The 17,206-nt window shown below is 41.8% G+C and overlaps 1 protein-coding gene across 1 annotated transcript in view; it reads right to left on the bottom strand.

The window, feature by feature from the left end:
• Window positions 1-17,206, bottom strand: part of Wdpcp (WD repeat containing planar cell polarity effector) — a 288,056-nt gene that overhangs the window by 9,332 nt on the left and 261,518 nt on the right. Inside the window, exon 15 of the mRNA XM_013353497.2 lies at window positions 10,604-10,766. Coding sequence (XP_013208951.2) covers window positions 10,604-10,766 — 163 coding nt within the window. The remainder of the gene's footprint in view (window positions 1-10,603; window positions 10,767-17,206) is intronic.

Below are 17,206 nucleotides of genomic sequence, written 5' to 3'. Positions count from 1 at the left end.
TCTTATTTATTTAGATTTGCCTTTCCCTAATTGCTAAGGATGATGAAGAGTACTTGAGGTATTTCTTGGCCATTTCTGTATCTTCATTTGAGAGCTCTCTGTTCAGATCCATAGCCCACTGTTTGAATGGGTTGTTTTTTTGCATGTTTTTGAGTTCTTTATATAGTCCTGATATTAATCCTCTATCAGATGAATTCTATCAGAAGAGATTCTCTCCCATTCTCCTCAAATGATTGTTTCCTTTTCCTTTTAGTTTTGAGCACCCCCCCCCCTTGTCAATTGTTGGCCTTGACTTCCAGACCAATGGAGTCCTGTTCAGGACGTTCTTTCCTAGACCAGTGTCTTACAGGGCACTGCCTGCCTTCTCTCCTGGCAGTCTCTGTGTTTCAGCTTTCACACTGAGGGCTTTATCTTGTCGCAGTGAGTTTTCTGCAAGGTCTAATTTCATTCCTCTGCAAGTGGACACTTAGTTTCCCCAGCACCTTTTGTTGAAGATGCTGCTTTTTCTCTAGTGTATGTTTTGTATCTGTCAAATATTAGATGCCTGTAGTCACATGTACTCATGTTTGAATCTTCTGTTTTGTTTCAGAGGCTGATATGATAAATGTAACATGAATAATAAAATCCCAGAGACAGATGCTAGGGTTCAAGCTGAAGATCATAAAAGTCCAGGGGAGCCTTGAGTCCTGGGATTAAAGATGTATGCCACCACTCCCTGGCTTCTAGTGGCTTAGCTCTGCATTCTGACCTTCAGACAGCTTTATTTATTTTACCCAAACAAAGTATCACCATATCTTCTGTGCCAGTGCCACATTTTTATCACTATGGCTCTGTAATGTATCTTGAAATCTGGAGTGATAATCTCTCTTCTATTCTTCTTTTCTCAAGACTGCTTTGGCTATCCTGGTTCCTTTCTGATTCCAAGTAAATTGTAGGGTTTTTTTTTTTTCTATTTTTGTGAGGATGAGATAAAGATTTTGATTGTGTTTACGTTGAGTCTGTAATTGGCTTTTGGTAGGATTGGAGTCGTAAGTCACAAGCAATGCCACACCAGTTGGGAATTATGATTAATAAGATGGTATTTATTTAAAGGGGGAAACTTACAGATCACAGCCCTCTGCACAACCAGGAAGCAAGTCTAGTCGCCGGCGGAGCAGGGAGAGAGAGCGGGGAGAGGGAAGTCGCTGCTTTTTTAAAGGGAGAGCGAGACCATGCCCCAATGGGCTGGTATCTCAGCAGCTATAGGCTGGAGGAGCGGGAGGACCTCCCGCAACATAGGATGGTCACTTTTACATTATTAATTCTATCAACTCATGACCTTTCCATCTTCTAATGTCTTTCCATCCTCTAGTGTCTTTCTCTTTCTTCAGAGATGTAATGTTTTCACTGCAGAGGTCTTTCTCCGCCTTATCTGGGTTTACTCCTACATATTTTGAGAATAGTGTGGATAGGAGTGTGTCCGCGATCTCTTTCTCAGCATGTTTGCTGGTGATGTATAGAAAAACTGTTGCTTCTTCTAGGTTGAGTCTATACACTGCCACATTGCTGAAAGTGTTGACTGTTTCTAGAAGTTTCCTGGCAGAACTGCAGGGCTCTCAGGGTTATCCCATCATTACCATCTGACAATGGATTATTTGACTTTTTTTCCTATTTGTATCTCTCTAATTTCCATGTGTTATTGCTATAACCCTTGCTTCAAGCTCTATACTGAAAATAAATGCAATACTGGACAGACCCATCTCATTCCTGACCTCAGTAGGTTTGCTTTGTGTTTTCTCCTCTTAGGATGCTGTTGGCTCTGTTATCTGCCATGTATCACACATAGGCTTATCTTGGAATATGTTCCCTCCAGTCCTACTCTTTTTAGGGCTTTTAACATAAAGTGTTGTTGAAGTTTGTCAAATTTTTTTTATATATCCATTAAGTCTATTTGTATAATTGTTTTATATTTATTGACTTATTTTGAGACATCCCTGAACCTCTGGCATAGAGCTAGCTTAATTATGGTCTTTTGATATGTGCCTGCATATAGTTTGCAAATATTTTATTTAGGATTTCTACATGTCTTAGTTACTAATTTTATTGCTATGATAAAATACCATGACCAGAAGGCCCCTTTCTTATAGCATCCATGGGCCAAGGGATGGCCCCGCCCATAGTAAGCTGGGCCTCCTATATCAACCATCAATCAAGAACATGCATCAGAGCTTTGCCCACAGGCCAGTCTAGGGGGTATACTTTCTTAGCTGAAGCTCTCTCCTTCCAAATGACTTTGGCCTTGTGTCAACTGACAGAAAGCTAGCCACCACATATGTTCATCAGGGACAGTGGCTCTCTTTAGGTTAGCTGAACCAAGGATCTGTCATTCCTGTTTATGTTCCCAAAGAACCAGCTCTTATATTTGTTGATTATTTGAATTGTTTGTTTCTAGTTCATTAATTTCTCCTCTTGTTTTATTATCTTTTGGTGTTTACTGGGTTTGGATTTGGTTCTTGTTTTTCCAAATTCTTGGGTTATATTAAAAAATCATTTATTTGTACTCTTTCTGATTTTATAATGAAGGCTCTAGAATTATAAATTTCCCACACAGAATGTCTTTTAATATATCACAAAGTTTTTGTTATGTTGATTTTTCATTTCTTTCATTTACAAGATTTCAAAAAACTCCCTCTTGACTTCTTTTTGACCCGTTCATTATTAAATAATGAGTTGTTTGATCTTCAGGAGTTTGTGTACTTACTAGAGATTTGCTTGCTGTTGATTTTAAGTTTTACTTCATTATGGTCAAATAGGATACACAAAGTTATTCCTATTTTTCTGTTAGGACTTTTGGGTCCTGGGATGCTATCTATTTTAGAGAAGGTCCCACAGTCTTCTGAATAGAAGTTATAGTCTTTAGTGTTTGGTGGAATATTCTGTATATATTTGTTAAATCCCTTTGATGTTTGATGTCAGTTAATTCTGATGTTTCTATTTTTTTTTCTAGATGGCATGTTTATGGAAGGAAATGGTGTATTGAAATCACCTACTATGATTGACTTTGTGTTAATCTATGTCTTTAATGCCAGTCATAACCTTTGAGTAAAACTGGATGTAGCAGTTTGGTCCATACATGCTTAGGACTTTAATGTCTTCATGATTCCTCTTTCCCTTGATTAGGATGGAGTGTCTTTTATCTCTTTTGATTAGTTTTGTTGGAAGTTTATTTTGTCTGATTATTAGAATAGCAATGCCTGTTTGCTTTCTGGTCTCCTTTTATTGTAGTATTCTTTTACATCCTTTCACTGATCTCTCAATGGAAATTTTGAAAGTCAGAAGATGGAGAGATGCACTCCAAGTTATACAAGACCACAGCTGCCAACCTAACCACTGTACCCCATGACAATCTACTGTAGCTAATGGGGAGAAACTTGCGGTGACACAAACAGGCTGAATTCCTTTCCACCAAACTAGCCCTACAGAGAATACTGGAATCAAAACTTCAAGCCAAAGACAAGTTGCCTCTTGGGGTGATTGTAGTTTGATAAGAAAATGTTCTTTTCATGCAATCTAGTTAAGAGATATAAGAGGAACGGCAATTAGAAGGGCACCATCTCACAATCTCTGACAAAATAATATCTAAGAAAAGTTGACCCATGATTTCAACTGTGAGGCTAAAAGAAGCTGATGGGGCACTTTACAGTGGGGAGGCCAGGGGTCAGGCTCAGGCCCACACAGGCTAAGCCTTCTCTCCTTGTCTCAGGTGTACAGTACAGTGTGTCTGATAAACACATGAAGCCTGTCTTCCGTAGACCAACAGACAGTAGGGAAGGCCTGTAAGAAGTATTACATGGCAGTGACAGGCTGTTTGGGTCTTTGGCTCCATTTAGGGGGATTACAGCGTACATACATACAAAATACACATAACACACACATATGTGTGCCATTTCAGTACTCTTTTTCAGCTGTTAGCTGTACATGAAAAAGCAAACTCACAAACTCTACTTTAAATTTTTATATATGTATATGAGTGGAACTATCTTTCTGAGGTTATTTTCGACTTTCTGTAGTCTCTCCCCAGAAGTCTAACTTCTTAAGTTATGATGGAAATAAAAAAGCTAATTTATTCAGTGCTCCTTAAGGTATTAAAGCCACGAAGATTAACTTCCCTTTCATAATAAACTTTAGTTGGTCAGAAAAAGAATTAAGAAATATACCTAGGCTGGGAGGGAAAACAAATATTTTTAGTTTCGTTCTCCAGTGTTCACTCTCTTTCTTACATTGTTTTTTACTTAAAAATTGTAATTACACTCATTTATCTGTATATATTTGTGTGCTTGAGCACACATGCCAAAGTATGTATGGGGACGTCAAGGCCAGCTTTGTGCTTGCTCCTTCCAGCCTGGGGCACGGTGGGCATGGTGGGCAGAGGGACTGAAGCAGGCTGCAGACTTGGGGGCAGGTATCTGACTCTGAGCCATCATTCTGGCCTCAGTCTTGAGTTAATCCTCATGCTTCGGCCCCAGGTGCCCATCACCATACTGGGCCTCTCACAGTAGCCTGTACAGCTTACAAAAAACAATGCTGTCTTAAATTCAGTCAAAATCTGTAAAAACCTTTTGGTTGCAATGAATTGATGACATATTTTTATTTTTATGCTTTAAAAAGGGCTTATGATTGACTATAACTATGGGAACATGTTTAAAATTGGCTAGCTTTAGTCATAGACCTAACTTAGAACAATCTATCTCCCGAGAATTTCCAGTTTGATAGGCAGCCCCTATGAAGCAGCTAGTGGGCAGGCTATGGACGCAGCCAGGTCTGTCTAATGTCCTTACAAGCTCAGTTACAGGAAACACTCAACAGAAACTACATTTATTTTGGTTTAAGATGCAAAAATGGACTTTGTAGACATATGCCGTATGTTCCTGTTTCATGCCAAGTTAGCAAGAATTAAGACTGAGATGGGCAAACAAGGTCACCTTAGGCTGAGCCAAATTAGACAACAGGATAATTGTCAGGTTTGCTGTTGGCAGGGGCCGTTTGTTTTGAGCCAATCTTCCTGAATTATCGGCTGTAATTTCTTTCCTGGTTAGTCCATTGGCAGGCGTTCTGTTGACAATTTCTTTGTTTTATAAACACTGACATTTCCCTCAGTTACATTGTTTCCAGGCACACAGCAGATCTTGAATAAAAGAGTATTTTTGTTTGTTCCAACTTTAAGAAAACTTGCACAGATATGAATCAATAAAAATCAATGAGGACAAATTTAACTTTTAATTAGGTAGCATTTCATTTGAAATAAATAAAGCTTGCCTCAAGATCAGTGCAAAGCAGCCAGACTAGTCAACCATACAGGCCAGGCAGTGGTGGTACCTGCCTTTAATCCCAGCACTGGAGAGGAATATAAAACGGGAGGAGACAGGTTTCAGTCCAGTCTCAATGTGAGGATTCGTGGAGGCGGGATTGCCCATTTTTGGTCTGACATAGAGGTAAGAGCCAGTGGCTGGCTGCTTTGCTTTTCCGATCTTCAGGTTGAACTCCAGTATCTGTCTCTGGGTTTTTATTATTTGCTAAAAGGCATAATAAATAGAAATAAACTAACCAGCAACCAACCGAATTTATGAGTGTAAATATCTGGGTGGATAAATTTTCTGAGGGAACTAGAAAAGTTGACTTAGTTCAGTTCTTTCTCCTTCCTTCCTTCCTTCCTTCCTTCCTTCCTTCCTTCCTTCCTTCCTTCCTTCCTTCCTTCCTTCTTTCCTCTCTCCCTCCCTCCCTCCCTCCCTTCCTTCCTTTCTTTCTTTTCAAGACAGGGTTTCTCTGTAGCTTGGAGTCTGTCCTGGAAACTAGCTCTTGTATACCAGGCTGGCCTCAAACTTACAGAGATCCGCCTTCCTCTGAGTCGCGAGTGCTGGGGTTAAAGGCGAGTGCCACCACTACCCAGCTGACTTAGTTCAATTGTAACTAGTCTAGATAGCCCTGGAGCTAAGGGACTTCTTTTCCTTAGTCCTAGTACCCCACAGGATGCTTCTAAAGTGTGCTTGAAGTTATGTAACTATGTTTTAGTGGCCAAGTCAGTTATGAAAAACTGACATGGGATGACTAAAGTCTCAGCCAGATCAGAAAAATAACTCTTTGAATACTGTCCTGGTTATGTTGACTGACGTGGGTGGCACCATTCCCTGGGTTTAAGCCAGAACTGAGTAGACATTACGAGCTGGTCAGTGAGCATCCATGTATTCTCTCTGCCTGTGACTGGATGTGACCAGATGCTTCTAGTCCTTGCCTTTCCTTTTCCACAGTGATGGGCTGTGATCAGGAACTGTAAACCAAAGAAACCTTTCCTCAAGTTGCTTTTGTGTTGCTACCAATGTTGGTGGAAATGTTCTCAGTTTTCCCCACTATATGTAGCACTGGCTATCTTCGTGGTCTATAGCCTGTATGCTTAGATCTTCTCAGCTTTCCCCACTATGTGTAGTGTTGGCCATCTTTGTGGTCTATAGCCTGTATGCTAAGATCTGCGTATTTTATTCTTGGTTGCTTCAGCAAGCTTTTCCCAGAAGGAGTCTGAATTTTGTCAAGTCTTTTCTGAGATAACATTCTTCTTGTCCTTGAGTCTGTTTACAGGATGTAGTATATTCACTAATGTGTATGTTGAACCATCACTGCAATACTGGAATGAAGCTAATTTGTGGTGGATGGTCTAAAATTTATGTATTGTGTGTATGTGTGTGAACATGCCACACTGCACGAGGAAGTCAGAGGACAAGTTGGGGGAGCGGATTCTCTTCTTCCACCATGTGGGCCCTGTGGCATCATACAAAGTGCCTTTCCCCCCTCCGCCATCTCACTGGTACTCTTTCCTCTGTTTTAAAGACTTTTATTTTTCAGACAAGGTTTCACAGAGCCCATACTCACTGTACATCTCGGGGTGACTTTGACCTTCTGACCCTCCTGTTTGGACCCCCCAAGTGCCTGCCTACCATAACCAGTGTCTGCAGCACTGAGGATCAAGCCTAGGTTCTCATGCATGCTAAGCAAAGACTACCAACCAAGCTGTACTCCCAGGCCTGAATTATCATTCTGGGCTATTCTTTTTTAAAACCTTTATTTATTTTTATAAGCTTTTTACATGTGTGTATATAAGCACACTGGCGGAGGCCACAGAAGGGTACAGGAATCTCTGAAACCAGAGTCACAGATGTTTGCGGCTGCCGTGCAGGTGATGGGAATTGTACCTGACCCTCTCCAAGAGCAATTGTTCGTCATCACTGAGCTGGCTAGCCAGCTCCTGCTGATGCCCTTGGGAACTTTTCTGCGTGCCTTTTATTGAGAAGTTTTGCACTGTGTGCATGAGGGAGCGTGGCCTATAGTTTCCTTTGTTCTATTGTGTCTTTTTTCTGCTTTTGTTATCGCTATGATACTGGTGTGTAAAGAGTCTGAACACATTCCTTCCTTCTGTATTTCCCAGAATCCTTTGGGGGAAACACTGGTGCTAGTTCCTCAGTGGTCTGCTGGAATCCGGCCGTGAACCTGTCTGGGCCTGAACATTCTTAATGGGAGGTATCATATTACTGCTTCAACCGCATTGCTTGTAATAAATCTGCTTAAGATATTTATTTCAGAACATTTTCTTGGTAAGTGCTAAGTCTCTACAAATTCATTGATTCCTTTACAATTTTCTACCTTATCTTATTTTTTGAATTTTACTGGCATCTATTGTAACCTTTCTATTTCATCTCTACTTTTCTTAATTTTGATTGTAGCTCTCTTGGCTACTTTAGCTAAAAGTTTGTTAAAAATTATTTTTTTAAAACAATTAATTCTTTGTTTTATTGATTTTTTTGTGGGATTTTGTTTTTGTGTCCATTTCTATCTAGATGTTATTTCTTTCCATCACCTAACTTGTTCTTGTTTTCTTCCAAGACCCTAAGGTTCATCATTTGATTATTTATTTAAAATTGCTTTGATTTTTTTTTTCCTTTTTGCCCCCTTTCAAGACAGAGTTTCACTGTGTAGCTCTGGCTCTCCTGGAACTCCCTCTGTAGAGCAGGCTGGCCTCAAACTCACAGAAATCTGATGGCCTCTGCCTCCTGAAGGCTGGAATTAAAGGTGTGTGCTACCACCTGGCCTGATTTTTTAATGGAACTATGTATAGATATACATTTCTCAGGATTCTCTTCATTGCATCTACAGGCTTTTTTTGTATATGTTTTTACTTCATTAGATTCTAGGAATGTTTTAATTTTTATTTTACTATGAAACCCAGTCATTATTCAGTGTTTCTCAATCTCCATGAATTTGTGTGTGCACGCCATAATTTTTCATTTTATTTCTATTTTATTTCACTGTGGTCATATAGAATAAAAGGAAATATTATTTTTCTTAGGACTTGTTTTGTATTCTATGATAGGATCTATTTTATAAAACATTTCATGAGCTGCTGAGAGGACTGTGTATTCTGCAGTGTCTAGAATTTCTGCAGAGGTCTAAACCCACTTGCTCTATGATGTCATTAGCTCAGATATTTTTCTCTGTGATCAGGGTGACCTGTGCCTAGACGGGAGTGCAGCACTAGAGCCACGCATTCCTTCTGTGATGGGGTTAACTTACGCTGTCATACCTAACAGCTTCACGGGTTTGGGTGTCCCCATGTATGCCTGTTTAGAGTCACACTGGCATCTTGATAGATTGCACCCTTATTCAGATTGAGGTGGCTTTGTTTAGTCTGACTTACTCTGGTTTTTAGTTATTGTGACACCTATTTGCTTCTTCATTCCGCTCGCTGGGAATTCCTCTCTCCGTGCTCCACCTTACGACTCTGTCTTTGATGATGAGGTATATTTCTTGGAGGCAACAAATAGAAAACAAACCAAAAAAAAAAATCTGTCTTGTTTTTCAGGCAGGGTCTCACTTTATAGCACTAGCTGTCCTGGAACTTGCTATGTAGACCAGGCTGCCCCAAACTCTCAGAGCTTAGTTCCCTTTGCTGGGACTAAGGGTGTGTGTTTCCATGCCTGGATGATTCTGCCTTTTGATTTAATCTGCTGGCTTGTGCCTTATTGAGGAAATCTATACCAGTAATATTCAAAGAATAGGCACAGTATGAAAATATAATGGTGAACCACAAAAAGACCAGCCTCTGCTTTCCAGTCACTTAAAGTAAGAGAACACTGATAATACTGTAGTCACATAGTTATTCTGGGGATAAATATGTGGACGGGAGAAGGCAAGAGCCAAGAGTCCTGGCTAATATTACACTGATGGCGGCAAACAACAGAGACGAGAAGAGGGCAGGGCAGTCCCGTGGGGCGGAAGGTGAAAGAAGAAAAGGGAAGACGTAAGCTAACCGAAGCCACCCCAGCTCCCAGCAGGCTGAGATTCAGACCCCAAACCAGGTCAGATATGCCTTGGTCAGATAAGTCTATCAAATGGAAAACTTTAAAGGAAATAATAATAAAGACAGGGAGAGTGTGAGGTAGAGGAAGAGCAGGGCGGATCTGGCCTGAAATAAGGGCTGGGTGGAGTGCAGGAAGAGTAAACCTGGAGAGAGCTGGAAGGGCGCAGTCTGGGTGGCTCTCACCTGCTGCTGTTCAGGCTCTGACACTCAGTCCCTTCCCAGGCTCCTGGATACCAGGACAACCATGGGACGCCTTTGCAGGCTGGGTTACAGGTGCTGACCCCGTCAACGGGCACCTCTCGGGTCTCAGCACAGATGTTGGTCCTGTTTTCATGGTGCAGGCTGAAATGTTGGCCCCGTTCCTTCCCTGTGCCTAGGGCACACTCTTGGGAGCTCTACCCATATTTCCACATAGACTCTGCCTTCAACCAAATTTCTCCCTCACAGACCACTTTCTAGACTTCTGATGCAAATTCCCTTACCATATTCTAGAGGAATTCTGTCAGGCAGGTGTTAGCATACAGTCCCGTGACAGTTGTTCTGGGTTACCACAGCATGTGGTTCACGGACGGTGGAGCCACAAGCTGTAAGCTCAGTGGGAGCCTTTTTATTTTAATGGCTTCCAGGATACCTACAGAGATGGCTCAGCCCTTAAGAGCACAAGCTGCTCTTGCCTCAGCATTTGGTTCCCAGCATCCACGTGGTGGCTCACAATCTTCTAACTCCAGTTCCAAGACCCAGCATCCTCTTCTGGCCTCTGTGGATACGAGGTACATACATGGTACACTCATACACACACAGGCAAAACACTCATATACATCAAATAAGCAAAATGTCTGTATATATTAAGTTGATAGACAAAATTATACTGAATAAAACATACTTGAGGCCATCTCCTCTAATACCTAGAGTTGACAAGGGCTCTCGCGCTCTGCTCTTATTCAATATTGAGATTGGAGTCTTGAAGATAGCAGTAAGATAACAGAAATAAACGAAAGGGACATCAGTAAGAAAACAAGACAAACGAGCTCCGCTTGCAGATGACCTGATACAAAAAGGGTCCAGTGGACTCCACCAGACGACCTCGGATCTGATGGAATCCTGTCAGCAGAGTGCCAGGACACAAAGTCAGCGTACAGACAGCAGGCGCACGGCTGTATGTGAAGCGCTGAATGTGAATTACTTCTGTACATGGTAAACTCTCAGTTCATCATATTTTACCTGTTAGAAGGGCCACTGGGTATTTTCTGTTGAGTAGCGTGCCTGTGCATGGGACCAATGGAGGGAAGAAGATCTGGAAATGTGTTTTCTCCTTCAGGTGTTAAATCTGGGCCAGCAAGAGCTTCATTCAGCGCATCTCTTCTGTCCAAGGGCCCCAGGAGCTCTGTTTTATGTACAATAAGTAAGATATGAGAAAAATGCAAATACAGTTCTGCGAAGTAGTTTGCGACAAACAATTGTCATATGCATAGTGCAGCCTTGATCTTTGTTATCCGCTGTGCAGCGCGTGGCAGGTGTGTGGGGGTGGGGTTGGCAGTTCCTGTCTCTTCTACCTAGCTCAGCCAGGGGCACCAACATGAGTCTTCTCAAGATCAAATTTGAAATTTCTTTTATACTTTGCCTATTCACAGTGCTTTTGTCAACATAATTAATCATCTAATCTTTTCTTAATGTCACCCAATTGCCTAGCTATTTTTATTATTTTGGATAATTATAACAAATTAGTCTAACATATAGTACATAAATTTAAAAGGAAAGCCATTCTTAGGCATTTTATGTGTATGTACATGTGCTTACATGAGTTTATGTGCACCGCATGTATGCCGGAGCAGGCAATTATGGCACCAGATTCCCTAGAAGTTGTCAGCCCACTGATGAGGATGCAAGAGCAAGTGCACACTCTCAACTGCTGAACCATCTCCCCAGCCCTCCCAAACATTTTTAAATTTTTTTCTTTAGATAAGTATTATTTTAAAATTTTAAAGTAATTAGAATGCATGCACGTGCGTGCACACGTGTGTGTGTGTGTGTGTGTTTTGTATGTGAAGGGGGACAACATGTGGGAACTCTCTCCTCCCAACAGGCCCCAAGGATCAAACTTAGGTCCTCAGGCTCAGTGTGAAGCACTTTGCTCCTATTTTTTATATTTTTGTTTATTTAATTTTGGTGGTGAGGGGACTCGAAACCAGGGCCTTGCACACACGAGGGAAGCACTCTAGCGCGGAGCTACACTCATCAGCCTCCTACCAGAATTTATAATGCACAGGGGGAGGTATATTTCCATGTTACAGACGTGAAAATCAGCAGACAAACCTTAGTGCCTCACAGGAGATTAATCAGTGTGGCACACTGGAAAGACTAGCAGAGGGTCCAGCATCCTTGTTCACCTGAGCACAGGCACGTGATGCTGGTCTGCACAGAGTGAGAATGAGGACGGATGACAAGCAGTGCTATAATTAAACATGGGGGCCAAGGCCTCGTCTGGCTGATCATTGTCTCATCTTGATGCAGCAAGGGAGTCTGAAGTCCTCACTTGAGGGGAGAAGGTGGCTCTCAGGAGATGGTTGTTCTACTGCAGTACTGCAGGTAGGGTCTCCCCATCAGAATCCTCTCATAGGAGAGGTTTGGTCTGCAAGGCTTTGTTCTTCCTGGGACACACGGTGACTGCAGACTGAGGACAAGGCCTGGAGACCTCTAGGTCTCATTGTGCGGGGTAGAACTCTGAAAGGTCAGTAAGGTGCCTAGGTTGCCCTCATCACCGGTCCTTTAGCTGGGTATCACAGTTTCTAGGCAGGTGCTCCCGAGTGAGCACCATGCTGACACCAAGGGCTAAGCACATAGAGACCTCACTCCCATCTTGCGTCCAGTAACTGTGTGGGCCCAAGTGAGTAATGAAGGCAAATTCAGTTTCTGAATGTCTGCTGTGGGGATCGTGAGCCAGGCTGCTATGCACGAGATGATGTGGACATTTCTTTGTGGCCCTGACAAAGTCATATTCAGACAAAATAGCATTAAGTAAAATAATAAAAAGGCAACTGAACTGACCAAAATTTTTTAAAAAATGAAGCAATCTTCGGCCTTTTTTTTTTCTTTCCCTTTTAAAGAGATAGGGTCTGACTATGTAGTTCCGACTGGCCTGGGCTGGCCAATTCATTATATGGACCAGGCTGACCTCAGACTCGGAGGTCTGCCTGTCTCTGCCTCCTGGGTTCCAAGATTAAAGGGTTGCACCAGCATTCCAGGCTCTCTGGCCCTTTTGTACATCTCCTGGGAACCAACTACTTATACCAGAGCTCAAACACATGCTTGTAGTCTGTTTATTTTCCCCCACCTTCTTGGCTATTTTATTTATTTATTTATTTATTTATTTATTTATTTATTTATTTATTTTTTGGTTTTTTCGAGACAGGGTTTCTCTGTGGCTTTGGAGCCTGTCCTGGAAACTGGCTTTGTAGACCAGGCTGGTCTCGAACTCACAGAGATCCACCTGCCTCTGCCTCCCGAGTGCTGGGATTAAAGGCGTGCGCCACCATCGCCCGTCTTGGCTATTTATTTTTAAAAAGACATTTTCCCCCTCAAGATTATAATGGACATGATCACAGCTAGAGAATGCTCTTAGAGCAGGTTAGGTCATGAACACTATGGCATGAATCCTAATTGGTCTTAATAATAAAAACCCAGAGTCAGATATTAGGGGGTGAAAGCTGAGAGATCAGAGAGGCAGAATAGCCAGTCACTAGAGAGACCTTTTACCTTTACTGAATCCTCAGACCAAAAGGGTGATCCTCTCCTCAGATTGCATCTGAGATCCTGTCTCCTCCTGCCTTATATTCCGCTCTCTGCCCAGCCATATCCCTCTGTCCCCACCTCCCTAGTGCTGGGATCACTTTTGTGTGAGCTCTGTTGCTCTTTTAGACTGGATCAATTCGGGTAGTCCACGGTGGCCTTGAACTAACAGAGATCTGTTTGCTTCTGTCTCCTGTGTTCTGGGACCAAAGGTTTGTGCCACCATTCCCTGGCTTCTAGTGTCTTAGCTCTGCATTCTGATCTCCAGGCAAGCTATCACTACATTGACACCATAGAACTTGCTGATCCCTAACAGTACATGCAGAAATATAAAACATAAATAAAAAATACACAGGATGAGGAATAGGGTCCCAAAGACAAGGTGCTTAGTCGTACTGCAAGTTGAAGTGCCATGTTTTGTCGATATCAAGAGGAGGCCTGCCCTTTTCTGAATAGAAAGGAGGAGGAATGCATGGGGTGGGGACAGAGGGGAGGGTGGGGGAAGGGATTGGGAAGAAAGGAGGGAAACTATGGCTGGGGTGTAAAATAAATAAATTAAAAAAGAAACTGTAGTCAGAATGTAAAATGACAGACAGACAGACAGACAGACAGACAGACAGACAGACATTTTCATTCCTAAAGTACTTGAAAAAATTCAGGGCCTGAAAAATTTTGGCTCATTTTCCCCCTCCTGTTGCAAATTCCCATTGTGGCCGTGGCAGGGCCATCAACTGTCATGGCGGGATAGAGGAATCCCTGGGCCTTTCTGGTTCACAGTGAGCGCGTTATTCTGAGTTATTTTTGTACAAGATAGAAGGTAACGGCATAGCTTACAGTTTTGCATATGAATAGTTTTCTGAGTGCCACTAACTGAACTTGTGGAAAACGCACTGCCTTTCCCATTAGTGACCCCACTATCCTTGCTGAAAATTGTCTGACCACATACCTGAAAGTTTGTTTGTGGTTTCCGCTCCACTTGGGGTTCCATTGGTCGGTGTGTATACTTTTTAAGTGTCAGTTTTGATTATCCCACCCTTGGAATCCAGAAGTGTAACGTGTCTGACACTGTCCTTATTCACATCCCTCTTAACTGGGCAGTGCCCTTGGCAACACCATACAAGTTTCTATGAAGAGCTGCCACCATGGCTCAGTAGGGGAAGCTGCTCACCACTGAGCCTGACCACTGAGTCTGATCCCCCAGCCCACAGTGGGAGGGAGAAAAGTGACACCTGCAGGTGTCCTCGGACTCCTACATATACACTATGCCGCATGCACACAGATGTAAATGAAGAAATACAACAAAAATTAAGATTTTTAGATTTGCAAAGTCACCATTGCCCTGGGATAGGACTTGCACTGACCAGCTGGTTGCCTTAGTAGTGCTGCTATTTGTCAACATTTGTCTTCCAGTTCATGAATATGACATGATTCTATACATGCTGTACAGGCCAGATTTGAACCACCGGACTCAAGGGACCTTCCCGTTTCTGTCTTCTAACTCTTGGGATACAGGTGTATGCTACCACACCTGCTCTCTACTTCCTTTCAGCAAGATTTTCAGGGTGCACAGCCTTTGCCACCCTGGTAAGGCGATTTTCCTCTTTTAGCGACCATGATGGATATACTGTTGTTATCACTACTTTTCAGACCACTCCCTTGAAGCATGATAAATGTTGATTTTTCTCCTATCGCTTTATTGTATTTGCTTATTCTAACAATTTTTCAATAAAATTTAAAATTAAAGAGTTTTCTTTATATAATAAGACCATTACTTAGCAAGCAGATCATTTACTTGTTTCTTTTAGATTTTGATTTTTTCTTTTAAATCTCTTTGGCATAGTTAACCTGGCTAGGGAATTCCAGCACCTCATTAAATATAAAGAACAGACACCTTGGTGTTTTCTTTGTCCTATAGAAACAGCTTTCAGTCCTTCAAAATTGTATTATTTATTGTATTGTAGGTGTGTGTGTACCCCGTGCATACATGAAGGTCAGTTTTTCCACCACGAGGGCTTTGGGGACAGAAGTCGGGTTGACAGGCTTGGTGGTGCCACCTGGCCAGCTCAGGCTGTCAGTCGTCCCCACTCAGTTTGCTGTAGGCTGTGAGTCTGTTACTCCCTTTACTGTTTGGTTGAGTGTTTTCTGTCATGGAAAGGGTTGAGTTCTGCACATGCCATACCACTGGGAAGATCCTGAAGATTCTGTCCCTTGTTCTGTAATGTGACTGAGCAGGCTGACTCTCATTTGTTGAACCATTCCAGCTTTCCAGACACACACCCTGTTTGGTCACTGTGTCTAAGTCTTGCTTCGCATTGTTGAATTTGGTTTGCTAGCCTTTGTTAAGGACTTTTCCATCAGTACTGATCAGAAACATTGGCCAACCATTTTCCGTGCCTTTGTATGACTTTGGCATTAGAACAGTGCTGTTCTAAAACTGGCTCTGGGAACTCCCTCCTCAGTTTTGGGGAGGAGCTTGAAAAGGATGTTGGGAATTCCTCTTTAACTGGTAGAATTCTCCAGTGAGGCCAACAAGTAGGGGGCTTTTCTTTGTTGGGAGGCTCTGGTTACTAATCCAGTTCACTAATTGTCTGCCTGCTCTATTTATGATCTAGTTTTAGTAGGGCAGCACGCACTTACGTAATGCTGGAGAAGCACCCGCATCTGTGCGGGGCATGATCCCTGGGGGCATTTCTGATTTTCAGCAGAGTGAATGGATGGTCTGTCAGTTTTCTTGTTGGTTTTTGAAAGCTGCACATTAAGTGTCATTAACTTTTTCTTTTGTTATTTGTGATTTTGTATTTTTTATATGTTTTAATCTTATTTCCTTTTGCTTCCTTTGGTTTTAATTTGTTTTTTTTTAATGGTTTCCTCAGATATAAAGTTAGGATATTTATTTGAGATTTTCTTTTTGTGATGAATAGCATAAATTTACACACTTTCCCTTGTCTGAAGAAGTTTTAGAATTTTCTTTGTGATTCCCTTTTTGGCTCATTATGTGTATTTCCAGTTTTACTTCTAATAATTTTTGGTTTATTCCCACTGTGATCAGAAGATACTTTTTTTTTTGTTTTGATTTTTGAGACAGGGTTTCTCTGGAGTTTTTGGTGCCTGTCCTGGAACTAGCTCTTGTAGACCAGGCTGGCCTCGAATTCATGGAGATCCGCCTGCCTCTGTCTCCCGAGTGCTGGGATTAAAGGTGTGCACCACCACCGCCCAGCTGAAGATACTTTTATATGATAAAATATTTTATTAACAGACTTACTTAAGGGCTGGAGGGGTATCTCAGGGGCAGAGCACTCACCTACTATGCCTGAAACCCTGGTTTTGATACTCAGCACAACAAAGGTAAAAAAAAGAAAAAGACTTATTTTATGACTTTATTTTTGTTAGTCTTGGAGAATGTTCCAGGGGCATTTGACAAAAATGTGTATTCTAATTGTATGAATAGTTTGCATATATCTGCTAAGTCTACATCTATAGCATTACTGAATTCTCTATCCCCTATTAAAAACATAAAAGAAACTATGAATTACTTAGAATTTTCTTTTAGTCTTTTTTCCTAGGACAAATATTTAAGCTTATATAGCCCATGTACCAAATTCATTTTATAGATGTTTACCTTATGGTATTTAATAGTTATTTTTAGTTATTTACCAATGCTAACTGGCAGAAGTTTTTCCTTAAAACTTCAAATTATTAGAAAGATGATACATTCTTATATGTGAAAACTATATGAAATTCAAATTTCAGTGTCTAAATGAAGTCTTACTGGGGTGTAGCTGTCCTTGTTTATAATACAAAGTGTCCACAGTGTTCACCTCAGTAGGTAAACCACTTGGAACACACTTCCTGATTCTTGATGGAGTCCTTGAACCCTGCCAGGACTCAAAGTATTTTAATTCTTTCTGCTTCCTCTTTTGTCTGTTGTATTGCTCTACTCTCTGCTGTCTGACACAGGCTCCCAGGACAGGACAGCAGTGACACCTTCAGGAGCCTAGGGTGTGACCCCTGTATTTGTCAGCTGTCTGACACAGGCTC

This window comes from Microtus ochrogaster, unplaced genomic scaffold (genome assembly GCF_000317375.1).
Source record: "Microtus ochrogaster isolate Prairie Vole_2 unplaced genomic scaffold, MicOch1.0 UNK9, whole genome shotgun sequence".
In the NCBI taxonomy this organism is placed as follows: Eukaryota; Metazoa; Chordata; class Mammalia; order Rodentia; family Cricetidae; genus Microtus; species Microtus ochrogaster.
Note: the sequence above shows the minus strand (reverse complement) of the source record. Positions and strands in the feature narration are given on the sequence as shown.